At 47.5% G+C, this 13,599-nt stretch overlaps 1 protein-coding gene across 1 annotated transcript in view; it reads left to right on the top strand.

The window, feature by feature from the left end:
* The window catches only part of EBF3 (early B-cell factor 3), a 127,956-nt gene extending 123,406 nt beyond the window's left edge, over nucleotides 1-4,550 (top strand). Inside the window, exons 13-16 of the mRNA XM_011941956.1 lie at nucleotides 228-405; nucleotides 1,482-1,670; nucleotides 2,071-2,268; nucleotides 4,519-4,550. Of these exons, the coding sequence (XP_011797346.1) occupies nucleotides 228-405; nucleotides 1,482-1,670; nucleotides 2,071-2,268; nucleotides 4,519-4,550 (597 nt within the window). The remainder of the gene's footprint in view (nucleotides 1-227; nucleotides 406-1,481; nucleotides 1,671-2,070; nucleotides 2,269-4,518) is intronic.
* Nucleotides 4,551-13,599: the final 9,049 nt, after the last annotated feature.

Below are 13,599 nucleotides of genomic sequence, written 5' to 3'. Positions count from 1 at the left end.
AGTGCCGGGATTACAGGCGTGAGCCGCTGTGCCCAGCCAGATATTGTACCCTTTCAAAAGCGTCAGTCAATGATTTTCCTAGGGGAAGCTCTTTGCCCATTAAGAAATCGATTTGGTCATGGTCTGGGCAAGGGATAGTGGGACGCCACCGTCACGGGTCCCCAAGAGTACGGCCAGCTGGGCTGGGCCTGGGATGACGGGCCGGCTCCCACTTGCTCCTGATGCAGGAGATCATCTTGAAGCGAGCGGCGGACATCGCCGAGGCGCTGTACAGCGTTCCCCGCAATCACAACCAGATCCCCACCCTGGGCAACACCCCTGCGCACACGGGCATGATGGGCGTCAACTCCTTCAGCAGCCAGCTAGCCGTCAACGTGTCGGAGACGTCACAAGCCAACGACCAAGGTAGGCTGGCGCGCCAGGCGGACCCCTGCCCTGAACACCCTCCGCGGGTTGGTTGAGGCCTTAGCTGAAGAGGCACGTGTCCAGGGCCGGCTGGGGAATGTCCGTAGTGTTCCGTTCGCTCTGGCTCTGCTGGTTCCTTTGCTCAGGAAGACCTTACTGCAGGTCCTCCCAGCCAGTGCTGGCCTAAGAACACTCAGAGAGCCCAGTTACTAAAGACGGCAACTCCCCTGGCTGCCATGCGGGTCACTGGTATTTGCTAGAAGTTTCCCTCAATGTGTTCATAAGTGACTTTGCTTTCCTTGGAAGACTGGGCTAAGCCATAGGATAGCCATGGCCTAGGGAGCCGAGGAGAGCCTGCTTGGCTGCACTGCACGGTGGGATTTGGGTCTCAGTTTGGAACGAATCCATGGAGAGAGACCCGCATTTCCACACCCCGCACCCCATCCCACAGTACAGTGACCTGGGCCAGCCAAGGCCACTGCATCTTGCCGTTTGGGTCCATTTTAGTTTTCCTCATTGCAATGTGCACAGGCAGTGATCTTAGAAAACACCTCACCTGTACTGCTGATTTTGTTCCCATCCGTCCACGCTCCTGTGGCAGGAATGAAGCTTCCATGTCCCCTGACTGCCCCCATGTATAGAAATAGAAACCATACAAATGAAGAACCCCAAACAGCCTTTCAGGGGAAGTTACGGCCACAAACAAGCTCTCCTTGTCAGTCATGGCATTTGAAGGTCTACAGAGGCCGAAAGTTCACAGAGCATGGGGGGACAGACCAGGAATCCAAGCTTTGATAATTGCCTCTAAAGAGAAACGTGAAAGCCACTGACGGTGAGATCGAAGCGCGCCCCGGCTGGCTGTCGAAGCCGGCAGAGACAGGATGGGGCTCACGGTGAGACAGTGGCAGCAGGGTTGGCGTGATAAGGTCATCCGAGCTGGCAGCAGGCGCTAGAGCAGGTGGAAAGCACAGGGTCAATTAGCAATGTTAATAAATGATATAGATTCTCGGGGAACCCCCCCCAAGTGTCTGTCGCTGATAATAATGTTATTTTTGGCCGGGGGGGGATTTCAACAGTCGGCTACAGTCGCAATACAAGCAGCGTGTCCCCGCGAGGCTACGTCCCCAGCAGTACTCCCCAGCAGTCCAATTACAACACAGTCAGCACTAGCATGAATGGATATGGAAGTGGCGCCATGGCCAATCTAGGGGTCCCTGGCTCGCCTGGATTTCTTAATGGCTCCTCCGCTAACTCTCCCTACGGCAGTAAGTGTCTGTTTTTGTCACACGTCATCACGCAGATTCATATTCACTACCGAGTCGAGTGTGTGCATTGCTTGGATGTTCTGTGATGTGAGCTACTGGATAAAAGGAAGGGTGGCCCTGGAGGCTGGGCGTCCAAATGGCGACCATAAATTGACCCAAAATGGGCCCGATGTGATCTCATTGGAAACCAAAACAAAATCCAAACAAAATGGGCTGCTCAATTGGAAGAGAAAGTCCAGTGCAAAAGAGCTTGCCTGTTATCCAGAGCGTGGCCGAGCCAGACGCATGTCATGTTTTGTTTTTGTGCCCCCGCCCCCCGTCTGAGGCGAGGCCTTTGGCGCCGTCTCGCCGTGGCACTGTGCCGCGGCCGCGCGTGCTGACCGTGTTTGCTTTGTTGCAGTAGTGCCGTCCAGCCCCACCATGGCAGCCTCTTCGGTCACCCTCCCTTCAAACTGTAGCAGCACACACGGCATTTTCTCATTCTCACCTGCCAATGTCATCTCCGCAGTGAAACAGAAGAGCGCCTTCGCGCCCGTGGTCCGGCCCCAAGCCTCTCCTCCTCCTTCCTGCACCAGCGCCAACGGGAACGGACTGCAAGGTGAGGGTGGTGCAGGCTGGGGACCAGTGTTGGGTCCTCTCCAGGGGTGGGGATTGGAGGAGGGGTGGGGGCTCGGCCTTTCTCCTGGCACCTCTGTGACCGCTGCATGTTCTCCCGTGGCCCACCTTGATGCGCGCCACCTCTGCCTGGTGTTCAGAGCAAGGACCCCTATGCACTGAGCCCCAGAAAGGACCAGATTCCTCTTCTTGGATTTTGTCCAGTTCACCCTTCCGACGGCACCTAGTGTAATTTCGGTGGAACACCCTGTGCCCCTAAGGGGGTGGGACCACGTGAGAGAAGGCGGGAGTGCGGTGAAGGTCGCTGTGGTCATTGTCAGTCTGATTCAGCCAATGGATCTTTGCCCGGGGCCTGGCACTTCTCAGTGCAGGGTCGTTAGCGCTTGCAGCCTCCTATGCACAAAGCAGCAAAAATAGCCCTGGCATGGGGATGGCAGGGCACCATGCCGCCTGTGGATCCCATCTCAAAATCTGCCTACCCTCATTGTCCTGAGGCTGGGCCTTGGTTCTCCACTTTATTTGCTGGACCATGCGTCCAGCAGGGCTGCGCTGTCTTTTGGAAAGGGATGTGCATCTAGACCCAGGGCCAGGTGTGTACCAACACCAGGTTGTAGTCCTGTCTGTGGACAGGAGCTGATTTTCCCTACGTGATCTCTTTCAAAGATTCAGGAGGGAGAAGGGCTGGCCCCGAGGGCACAGCTGTCCACAGATGAGGCCACACGGAGTGGGCACCTTGTGCCTGCCCAGCGCCTGGCCCATCTGGGCTGTGCAGGCTGCACGTGGCCTGCGATGTGTGTGACCGGCAGAGCCACATGGGTGCCCCCAGGCCTCATGAACTTGTGAGTGGCCCTTTGTGAGGTGCTGAGGCCCGCAGGCACTTAAATTAAGTGGCCGTCATCTGGCCTCTTTCAGACACCACCTTTGGTATATGCTCCTCCCAGTGACTCAAATCCAGTTACTCCTTTAGAAACATGAACCCATTCAACCAGTATTTACTGAGCACCTACTATGTACCAGGCTCTCTGCTGGGTGCTGAGGACGTAGCCGCGGAGAAGACAAACTGGCCCTTTTGTGAAGTCGGTGGCATATTTCACTTTGATGAACTAATGCTCAAAAAAGGAACTGGAAAGGTATCAGTGATTTGAAATCATTGTCTTCACAACATCCGTTAGCGTATGAAGGGACGCCCAGCCCCCGAAGTGCCGCCGACTGGCCTGCGTGCCATCAGCGGGCACCGCACCAGGGTCTCTGCAGAGGCAGGTGGTGAGGTGCCGCGGCCCTGCCCGCGACACGGGGTCAGGCCGGTTGAAAGATGGCACCTCCTATGCAGTGTGTACACGCACAGGGCTTCCAAACCATAAAGTTGTAACGGTGAGTCGGAGATAAATTAATATTGTTGAAATTAATGAACTGAGAAATCGAAGCTCACGTGACTGCATGAACAAATGTATTAATATGTTATACATCAATTAATGAGAATGATCATTCTGACAAAAATTAAACAACAGTAGCAGTAAAAGATTTTAAATTACATTCGTACCAGGAGTTCACGTGAAAGTGTCAGCCCCGCTTGGCGTTTTTGTGCAAAGTTTTCTCTTCTTTCCTGAGAAGAGAAAAAAGGTCCTGACGGCAGTGCCATGACTCACATCTCTCCGTGGCCCTTGCTTGGAGGTGCCAGGGCAGGTGGGCTGTGAGTGGCTTTGATTCTGGAGAGCCCCTGACTCACCATTACGATACAGAGAGATGACCGCACGGTCAGAGCCCAGACTTGGAAGCAGAGGGGAAACTGAGGCCAGTCTGGTTCTCACATAGGGAGCGAGAGCAGGGCCTGTGAGCCTTGGCCGGCATCACGGGAGTGACCAGGCTGGGTCGCCTCTCTCGACAGAGTGGGGGGTCTGGGCCTCCGTTGGCTCTGTACCCTGCACTGGTCAGTGCGGGGAAGCTGCAGCCTCTGCACACAGCAGTGCCAGAAGCCCCTCCCTTTTCCAAAAGAAGCCTTTGAGGAGGGCTGCAGGAGGGGCAGGACCGGGGGATTTTTGTCCCCACGTGCGCCCCCACCTCAGGAAGCAGATTCCCCAGCACACCCTAACCACGCCCGAGGCTGGTGGACGGAATTGTGCAAGTCCAGCCTCCCAGTTGAATAGGGGGGAAGGGCAGCCCCGCCCGCGTCTGCATTGGCAGGAGGGCGCATGCGGGGAGCCTACAGTAACTGCTCTGTCCTTCTGTCTTGCAGCTATGTCTGGGCTGGTAGTCCCGCCAATGTGAGGGACTCCTGTTTACCTTCTGCAGCACCCAGCATCAAAGGACCGACTTCAGGGGACACGTTTAGTATATTAAGACATGCTGATGGAAACAGTATCTTCAAAAATAGCAGCAGCAATTGAAATGCTACAAAAGACTTTGTTTAAAGATTTTATTTAAACTACTAAGAATCAACATGCAAACAGCCTACTTCTTCATGAACAATTCCATTTTATTGACTGAACTTTTCTCATATTTTCACATTTCTCAGTCCTGAAGACTAAGGAAAACAAAGCGACGCCTATTTTGTATAAAGTTTCTGACTCCGTCTTGGCCATGTCTAGTAATTGCTATGTGTTGGGAGAAACTTTGTGAATGCACCATTTTGATGATCATGAAACGCTGATGAAAAATGCCTCCAAACATTTTTCTGTACTCATACTTAGATTCACAATGGTTGTGTATCTCTATAATGTGAAATATTTTTTTGTGGTGATAAAAAGGGGGCCAAGGAGGTATGAGCCATCAGACTGGAAAAAAGGATGACTATATGATTGGGAGAAACTGGGGTGGCAGGGAGGGAGGGAGGGTTTATCATTGCTTAACTTCATCTTAATGAAATGAAACTTTGTAACTTATTGTAGTTAGAAATTGTAACTTTGATATTGAATTCTCTTGCCTTCAACAAGCACACTGACAGAGAAAAATGCTACTGTCTGTTGGTTCCAATATTCTCCCACTGCTAGAGCTTCCTGTTAAGCAAGTGTGATCTGCAACATTTTTTCAACTTTTGCTAGCACTGTATACTATTGCATTCTTAGGCTACTGTGAGGTCTATGTTTCTTGTACCAGAAATTGTCCTTTTGACTTCTAGATCCTTCTTCCCTAATGTGTTTTGTATGTGGTTATAAAATTGTAGACTTTTGTGATTTTGCCAAAGTTGTAGCTAAATATTTATACACTTGTCTTGAATTTTTTTCAGATCCACTTAAAATATTTAGAAAAGCAAGTTTTATTCCTTATATGTCTTATAAGGAATAAAATGGTCTTCATTTGACACTTACTTTCCCATGAACACTTGCAGTTGCTAAGGGACTTTATTTTGTAACATATCAATTATAAATATTGTATTTATCTTTGAAATTTTGTACATTGCTTTTCCCGCCTTTTCCTTTTTCTTCTTTCTTGTCTGCGTTGGTTTCTGATCATGGCCTGGTGTTGTGATACTGGGAAGAGCATCAGCCAAGAACTTGTCTCTTTGATCTGTTTCGTTAAGAGGAACCAGTGTCTTTACATTTCATTTGTACTTCAAAAATATGCTATTGTTTAGACTTTCCATCTTTTTTTTTTTTTTAGTTTTGAGGAAAAGTCAAATTCATTGTTTATTTTTATATTATTTTTAAGTTATCTGAACAAATACTTTTGAAAAAAAGTTAGTTGTATAGTCAAAACAAATCGGTGCCACGGGCCGTGACAAATCCTAGGAGAGTCTGTGCATGTGGAACGGCCACGAAGAGGCGACACCGTTTGGGGCTGTGTCCTTATTTTATTTTATTTTTTTTGTAGAATGTAAAAAGTCATTTTAGATGCCACCCATGACTTTGCCACATAGCTGAACTGTGTTTACTGGAGAAATTCAGAGGCCTAAAGTTTAAAATAAAATTTACTTCGGATGTTTTAATTAAAATGTTTGCCACATTAACTTCTCTGATGCCTTAAAAGTGGACTTCTTTAAAGAACCTTTGTGCTATTTTATCACAGGCTTACACTACAATTGTTAATAAATCCTTCATTTGGAGATTTATGGTGTAAAACACACAAACACACACAAAAAAGCACAAGCCCGCTGCATGACCCGTCTCTCCTTTCTGGGACTATTTCTGCTGCAGCCTGTACCCTCCTAGGCCCACCTCTGATTCACAGAGGTTTCAGGGAGACCCAAATCACTGCTGATTTTTAATTTTTTTTTTTTAACAATACATTATTGTGGTCAGTTCCAACAGCACTGTCCGTACTTTTAAAACTGGAATGACCTCCTTCAGATATCGTGCCTCTTAGTGCCAAACCCACAGTGAGACCGAAAGTGTCAGGTTTTTTTTTTCTTTCTCCTTTGCACTAAATGCTTTGCAGACACAGCACAGCACAAACATTTTGCAAATTGCAGCAGAAATCGAATTTAAAAAGGAGGGACTTTAAAATACCTTCTTGACAAAAATCAACAATGCACAACTTAGAAAGTGTTCATTCTAGGGACAAAATTAAATAAACAGAATGTCCCCAGGAGTCAGCAGGTCACAGTCTGGCTTTGTGACAGTTGACAAGGCCTAGCTACATGGGAAAGCCTGAGAAGTCACTTTGGAACTAAATTGCCTCCGTTTTATTTTGTATGAGTAAGGGTTTGATCTACAAAAGAGCGCACATGGACGCACTGAGAACGCCTGCCAGCTTCCCCATGCCCTCACTTGGTTTGTGTTTTAGGTTAAGTAGTCAACGCCCACATCACTTCACTGTCTCAAGACTGAGCACTTCACTAAATGGTAGATTTTACTGTTAAAGACCCTACAATAAGATTGTTTTATCTGTACATTTTTTCAGATATTTAACTGTATAAAAATGTTCATTTTACACAATATTTAATTAAAGTATTTCTTGTCTGTGAATTTCACTTTTGGTAATTCTGTTTTGATTATTAAAATGACTGACTAAACACACACAAAATTTACATCGGGGGCTTCATTTGCACATACCGGGTTCTGAAGCTGCAACTTGGCCAAGATAAAAATGATCCACAGTAGGAATTTCCACAAAGTGATCCAGCCTCCGTCCTCTAATCTGCATAGAGACAGAAGTTCAGCAAATTGTCACTTACGTGGTCCTGACCCCCAGAGCTACCATCTGGGGGCCACAGCAGCGCCAGAGTGACACAATCACTGTTCCAGCACTTGTCTTTGAGAACTCAAACAATCCCAAGGCTCACTAAGGGGCTTGGTAACCCACTCCCTCCGGACCTTCTGCCCCAGCCCCTCTGCTTCTGAATAGCGCACTGGGCAGGTAGAGAACAACTGCTCCAGTGACCCCAGACACAAGCTTCTTTTGGCTCCATGGTTGGGTTCCACTGGGCAAGAACCAGGCTTCGGAGAGTGAGCGCAGCAGCAAAGGCTCTGGATGGGTGTGCAGACACCAGGGTACCTAGATGACTGTGCTGCCTACGGTCTGCAAGAGGGGCATCACTGATTCCACTGCCACCACAGTGGCACAGCAGACCCCATGCACCAGCCCCGGGTGCTGCTGACTGCATACTGGTAGCCAAACGCACCAACTCTAATGAGATCTGCCTTCAACACTGAGGTTCTAATTTACACACCGATGTTCGGCTCCTCCGAGTTTCCCGTGTTCCCATTTCACTCAGTATTTTTTCATTTTCTCCTCCATGAAAGGCTGGGTTTGCATGTTTTGGCTTGCAGCTTTATAACACATACACATAAGTGTGATCCAAATTAGTACTCACAAATGTCATCTTAATTACTTGTTCTGCTGAGCAAAACAGGAAACAATTATTCAAAACATAAAGAAACTTGTGAATACCTTTTTCTCCTGTCATTGACAATCAGGTTCTCATTTCAGACTTAAAGAGAAAGCACAGAGAGAGGCTTATAAGGTACAAGCCTGGCGGCTGCCCACTCCCCTCCCCTGAAGACTCCCTTGCAAGTGGCTGGAGGCTGGGGCTGGGGCTGGGACAAGCAGTTGCTGGGCAAGTCACCTCCTTCGCACTCTGCGCTGATGCCACAAATACCCAACGTCCTGTAACCAGGGGATGGAGAAATTATGTTTGTGTTTCAAATCAGAAGCAAGAACTGCCTTCTTTCAAAATGCACGCCAATTATTGTGAGGCCGCCTTTTAAGGTCTTTCAAGCTTTTAAAGATTATTCAAAGCACTTGAAATGAGCTTCAATCTAATGCCTCATTTCATTGCATTAAACAGCCTAGTTAATAAAGAATCAATATATTCAAAGGGCAAGGTTATCTTTTGTCTATAAGGGGTGGTGTCATTCTGAACCTTTTATAGTTCAAATGCTGAAAAAGACCTCATGAAATCCATACTCATCAAGTGGGTCAACGCGAGCGGTAAAGAGGCCCCTGAAAGGGAAGAAAGGCTGCTCTCCTCTGAAACAACCCATGCTTATCTCACTTGCTTGGAGCGCCCAAAGAAGTCCTCAGAAATGTCAATTTCTCATCAAGACAAGAGGCCACGCTGATCATTTTTTCCAGAGAATACATACAATTAAGAGAATGCAGAGAGGCGGCGGCGGCAGTGATTTGTGGCTTATTTCGGCCCCACGAGCTGCGATCTCCCTCCCAGCAGATAAAAAGGGTTGTTGATAACTGAAGTGTCAATATGCCGAAGAGTGAGTTTTGAATGTGAGTCCTTGTGCTTTGAGCTCACTGGGCCGATCCCAGGCCCTGATAACGGCACAGCTGCCAACGGACACCACAGGTTGGCCCTCACAATTAATGCCATGAATAAATCACACAAAAGAGTTGGGATGCTTTATACTCGGTGAGACAATCCCGTTTTACCCTTCAAGGATTCCTTTTATGTTGGAATAAGGTTGCTTTTAATGAAATTTAAACTCATCAGAGGAAATCAAAAACCTCCAATCAGATTACAAATTGATTTTTTGGTCATTTGTCATGTCCCAGCGTAGAGCCGCAGGTTTCACAGGGAGCAAGTTGCCATCGTGGCGGGGTGGGGAGTGAGCGTGGATGCAGCTCCTGCTCCCACCCCTGGCCTAGGGACAACCTGTGGTCGGGCTCCTCAGTAAGTAGAGGCAGCCCTGGTGACTCCTCCTGCCCCACTGAGTGCAGCCAACTGAACCTGTGACAAGAACAGGTGCCAATCATGGTGAATTCAGTGGCAGCTTTATAACCTGGGATGTCGTCCTTGGCAAAATTCACAGTGACTTCTAGGTCTGCCCTCACAGATCCACAGATGGTCACAGAGACACGTCCTCTGGGGAGTGCCATCAGTTTTGGTGAGTCTCCACCCCCATCCCCACCCCTCCAGTTGGCTCTACACTACCCCACAGACAGCTGCACGCACGATACAGAAGCATGCGGGTCTCCCAGTCCCCATGTGCCAAGACCTTGAGATCTGGGCAGAGAGAATCTTGGCTAACTCCTACGCAGCATCCCGCGGAAGCCCCAGTGCTCTCCTCAGCGGAGCCTGCCCTGACCCCCAGGTCACTCCAGGATGGTGTCCCCCTGGGGAAGACTCGAAAGCATCTGAGGCCGCCAGCCTCCAGCCTCCCAGTGGCTCTCCTGAGTGCCCTGGATGAACCTGCACCTTCCTCACCCCTGCATGGGGGCACCTAGTCAAAGCTGAGGGGGGAAGCTGAGGTCCCACTGAGTGTCTGGTACTTAGTGGGAATCTCGAAGGGCATTTTGTCCCTCCCGGAAAGCCTGGGGCCGGGACAAAGTGAGGGCAGGCACTACTTCGGGAGGAGGTGAACACTGTTTCTGATTCCAGATCCTCAGAGACCATCTCTTAAATATAGTCTCCAAAGTGAGTCAAATACTCCACACATCTAACAGCAACACTCACCTTTGCCGCCCCTGGTGATCCGCGGAGCACTTTATCCACACCGCCTCTTTTGTCCTCCCACAAAGTGCTGTGCTGGAGCTGGCTCCCCACTTCCAGGTGGTGAAACTGCAGTTAAGAAAGTTCAGATGATGGTCACCAGGCTGAAAGGACCAGGGCCCGAGGCCAGGTGACGCCTCCAATCTTCAAACCCTACCCTCTCTCCACTGACTTAGGTTTCAGGTATCTTCAGTAAGAAAGACTGACTGGGCATGGTGGCTCATGCCTGTAATCCCAGCACTTTGGGAGGCCAAGACAGGCGGATCACTTGAGGTCAGGAGTTGAAGACCAGCCTGACCAACATGGTGAAACCCCCTCTCTACTAAAATTACAAAAAAATTAGCTGGGCGTGGTGGTGGGCACCTGTAATCCCAGCTACTTGGGAGGCCGAGGCAGGAGAATGGCTTGAACCCAGGAGGTGGAGGTTGCACTGAGCTGAGACTGTGCCATTGCACTCCAGCCTGGGCACCAAGAGTGAGACTCTGTCTCAAAATAAATAAATAAAAAATAAATAAAAAATAAAAAAAAAAGAGAGAGAAAGAGGAGTATCTAAATGGAAGCGAGGAGAGAAGTCACACTTCCCTGAGAAGATCCTAACCAAGCCACCCACAGGGTTTGGAGAGCCTGACTCAGTCGAGGCCACCTGTACAGGCCACAAGTGGAAACTGGCTTGCCCAGTGCAACTCAGTTGGGGGTCAGAGGGCCTTGCCTCAGAACATAACCAATGTCACACTTCTATGCTCCCAAAACTGGAGGCAAAAGACCATTTCTCCGAAGGACTTTGAAGCTGCCATGAGGCCTCTGAACCGCTGGCTCCCTGTGCTCTCCATGGGTTTCCTGAGGTCCACATGGGGTCCACATGGGGCTGGGGAGCCAGTGTGGGAAGGGTACACTGAGCCCATCCCATGGTGCAAGAGTGGGAGGGAGATGCAGGTTAGGACTGAGGCAGCCAGAGGGGCTGGGCTGCAAGGGGTTAGGCCTGCAGCTGGTACCCAGCAAGGGCTCAATAAAAGTCAGCTTCTGTGACTGCCAGCAAGGTAATAATGGGCTAAGGATGGAGTGAAGAAGAGGAAAACAAGAGCAATCATGATTTGGAGGGTAGACTTGCAATGAGTAACAACAATATCAAAAGTGTTGGCTGAAAAAGACACAAAGGGTCAGAAGGGGACATAGGTGTCTCTCACCAAACTGCCCCATCAGACCATCCCCTCTCCCAACACTCCACATTGATGGTGGGCCATGGACAATGACGGTGTTGGTGCAGCTTGCTAAGCCATCACAGGGTTCATTAGCTAAGCTAGATATAAAACTTGTTTTTCCACCTATAAGGGACCAGATCCTTCACTGCCTGTGCTACTATTGTGGGGCTGGCAGAACACGGGGCTGATACAGGGAAGTCGCCATCAGGAGAGAGAGAAAAGATGCCTGTAACCATCTCAACAGAGGGTTTATATTCTTAATATACAATGAGCTTTTGCAAATCAATAAGACTCAGTGAAAACCCTAAAGAGAAAAGAGGCAAATTTACACTCCATTCACAAGGGAACAATAAAAGTGATCAATAAGCTTAGGAAATTATATTCAACCTCATTTAAAAATACATATCAAATTAAAATAATGAGATGAATTTTTTTAACCTATTAAATTAGAAAAGATTTTTCTTAAAAGCTAATACACAATGCTGTTGATGGAGGAAGGGTATTCTTATAGTAGTCAGTAGAAGAGTAAATTGGTACAAGCCTTCTGGAAATCATTCTGACATATCAAGAGACTTAAAAATATTCATATCCATTTTACTGACTAATTCCACTCCAAGGAATCAATCTGAAAGAAATAATCAGATATTAGACAAGACTTTTAAGTCCAAAATTGTTAGCTATGGTAATATTTATCAAAAAATTGGAAAGAATCCAAATGGCTCACAATAGGAATTGGTCATTAAATTATGATATAGCCATTATAATGGAATATTATATATTTTATTAAAACATAAAGATTATGTTTTTGAAGTATATCTAATAAAATGGTCAGCATCAAATGACATAAAATTAGGTAAAACAAGCATATAATACTGTTTATATAGAACATAATTCCAATTTGTAAATTTTTTTTTTTTTTGAGACAGAGTTTTGCTCAGTCACCCAGGCTGGAGTGCGGTGGCGCGATCTCGGCTCACTGCAAGCTCCGCCTCCCGGGTTCACGCCATTCTCCTGCCTCAGCTTCCTGAGTAGCTGGGACTACAGGTGCCTGCCATCACGCCCGGCTAGTTTTTTTGTGTTGTTAGTAGAGACGGGGTTTCACCGTGTTAGCCTGGATGGTCTCAATCTCCTGACTTTGTGATCTGCCCGTCTTGGCCTCCCAAAGTGCTGGGATTACAGGCGTGAGCCACCGCACCTGGCCCCAATTTGTAAATTTCTATGTAGAGAGAAGACAATAAATAATATATAAAAATATACATATATTTAGAAAAAATACTGGTCAGAGTTACCCCAAAATTAACAGTAGGTATATCTGGGAGGTGAAAACTTACACATTACATTCATATTTTCCAAGTTTTCTTCTGAACAGACAGGCAGGGTTATGTGTTGGAGAACACTGCTCACCATATCACTGTCTCACCACTCTGCCCTCCTGCTACAGTGAACAAGGTAGGGGAGACAACTAACTCAGAGCCATCAGATTGGTCTTAGAACACTGAGGCCTGATGGGATGGACACTGGTGCATGGCTACCTGGAATCTGAGCTGGGGCTGATATAGTGGTAAGAGAGCAGACACCAGACTGGCAAGTGGGCAGGAAAGAGGAGAGGTGCACAGGGGTGTGGAGATCTGGGCTGTGTGGTCCAAAGCGGAGAGATCCCAAGTGAGGAGTTCCCATGAAGCCCCACTGAATTCCTTGCTCTGCCTTTCTCAGCATGTCTCTGGGGCCTGATACTATCTTCACTTTTATCTGAAATACCTGGAGGAAGTTTCTGCTGCCTGTAACCAAACAGTTACTGACCAGGCAAATTAGGGGAAAAAAATCTTAAAATTAGCATTATTAGAGAACCAAAAATAACTTACAAGGTATGAGGTTTAGTAAATACATTTAGCAAGATTAATGAATACAAGGTCAATATGCAACTGTATTTCTATGACAATAATACTATTTTTATAACAGGAATTTTAAAAATGCCATTTAAAAATTTTCAATGCCATTTATAATAGCATTAAAAATGCCAAATACTTAGAAAGAAAGCTATCAAAGTTATGCAAGATGTCTGCACATGAAACCACAAACTTGTACTGAGAGAAAATTTAAAAATCTTAACAAATGAAGGAATATATCATATTCATGGATTGGAAAAGTACCTGTTGAGATGATGTCAACTCTTCCTCCCAAAACTGGCCTACAGATTTAGTACAATCTCAATCAAATTCCACTAGGTGCTTTTCTT

Source organism: Colobus angolensis, unplaced genomic scaffold (assembly GCF_000951035.1).
Source record: "Colobus angolensis palliatus isolate OR3802 unplaced genomic scaffold, Cang.pa_1.0 Scaffold204, whole genome shotgun sequence".
NCBI lineage: Eukaryota > Metazoa > Chordata > Mammalia > Primates > Cercopithecidae > Colobus > Colobus angolensis.
The sequence above is the reverse complement of the archived record's forward strand: the minus strand, read 5'-3'. Positions and strand labels throughout refer to the sequence as shown.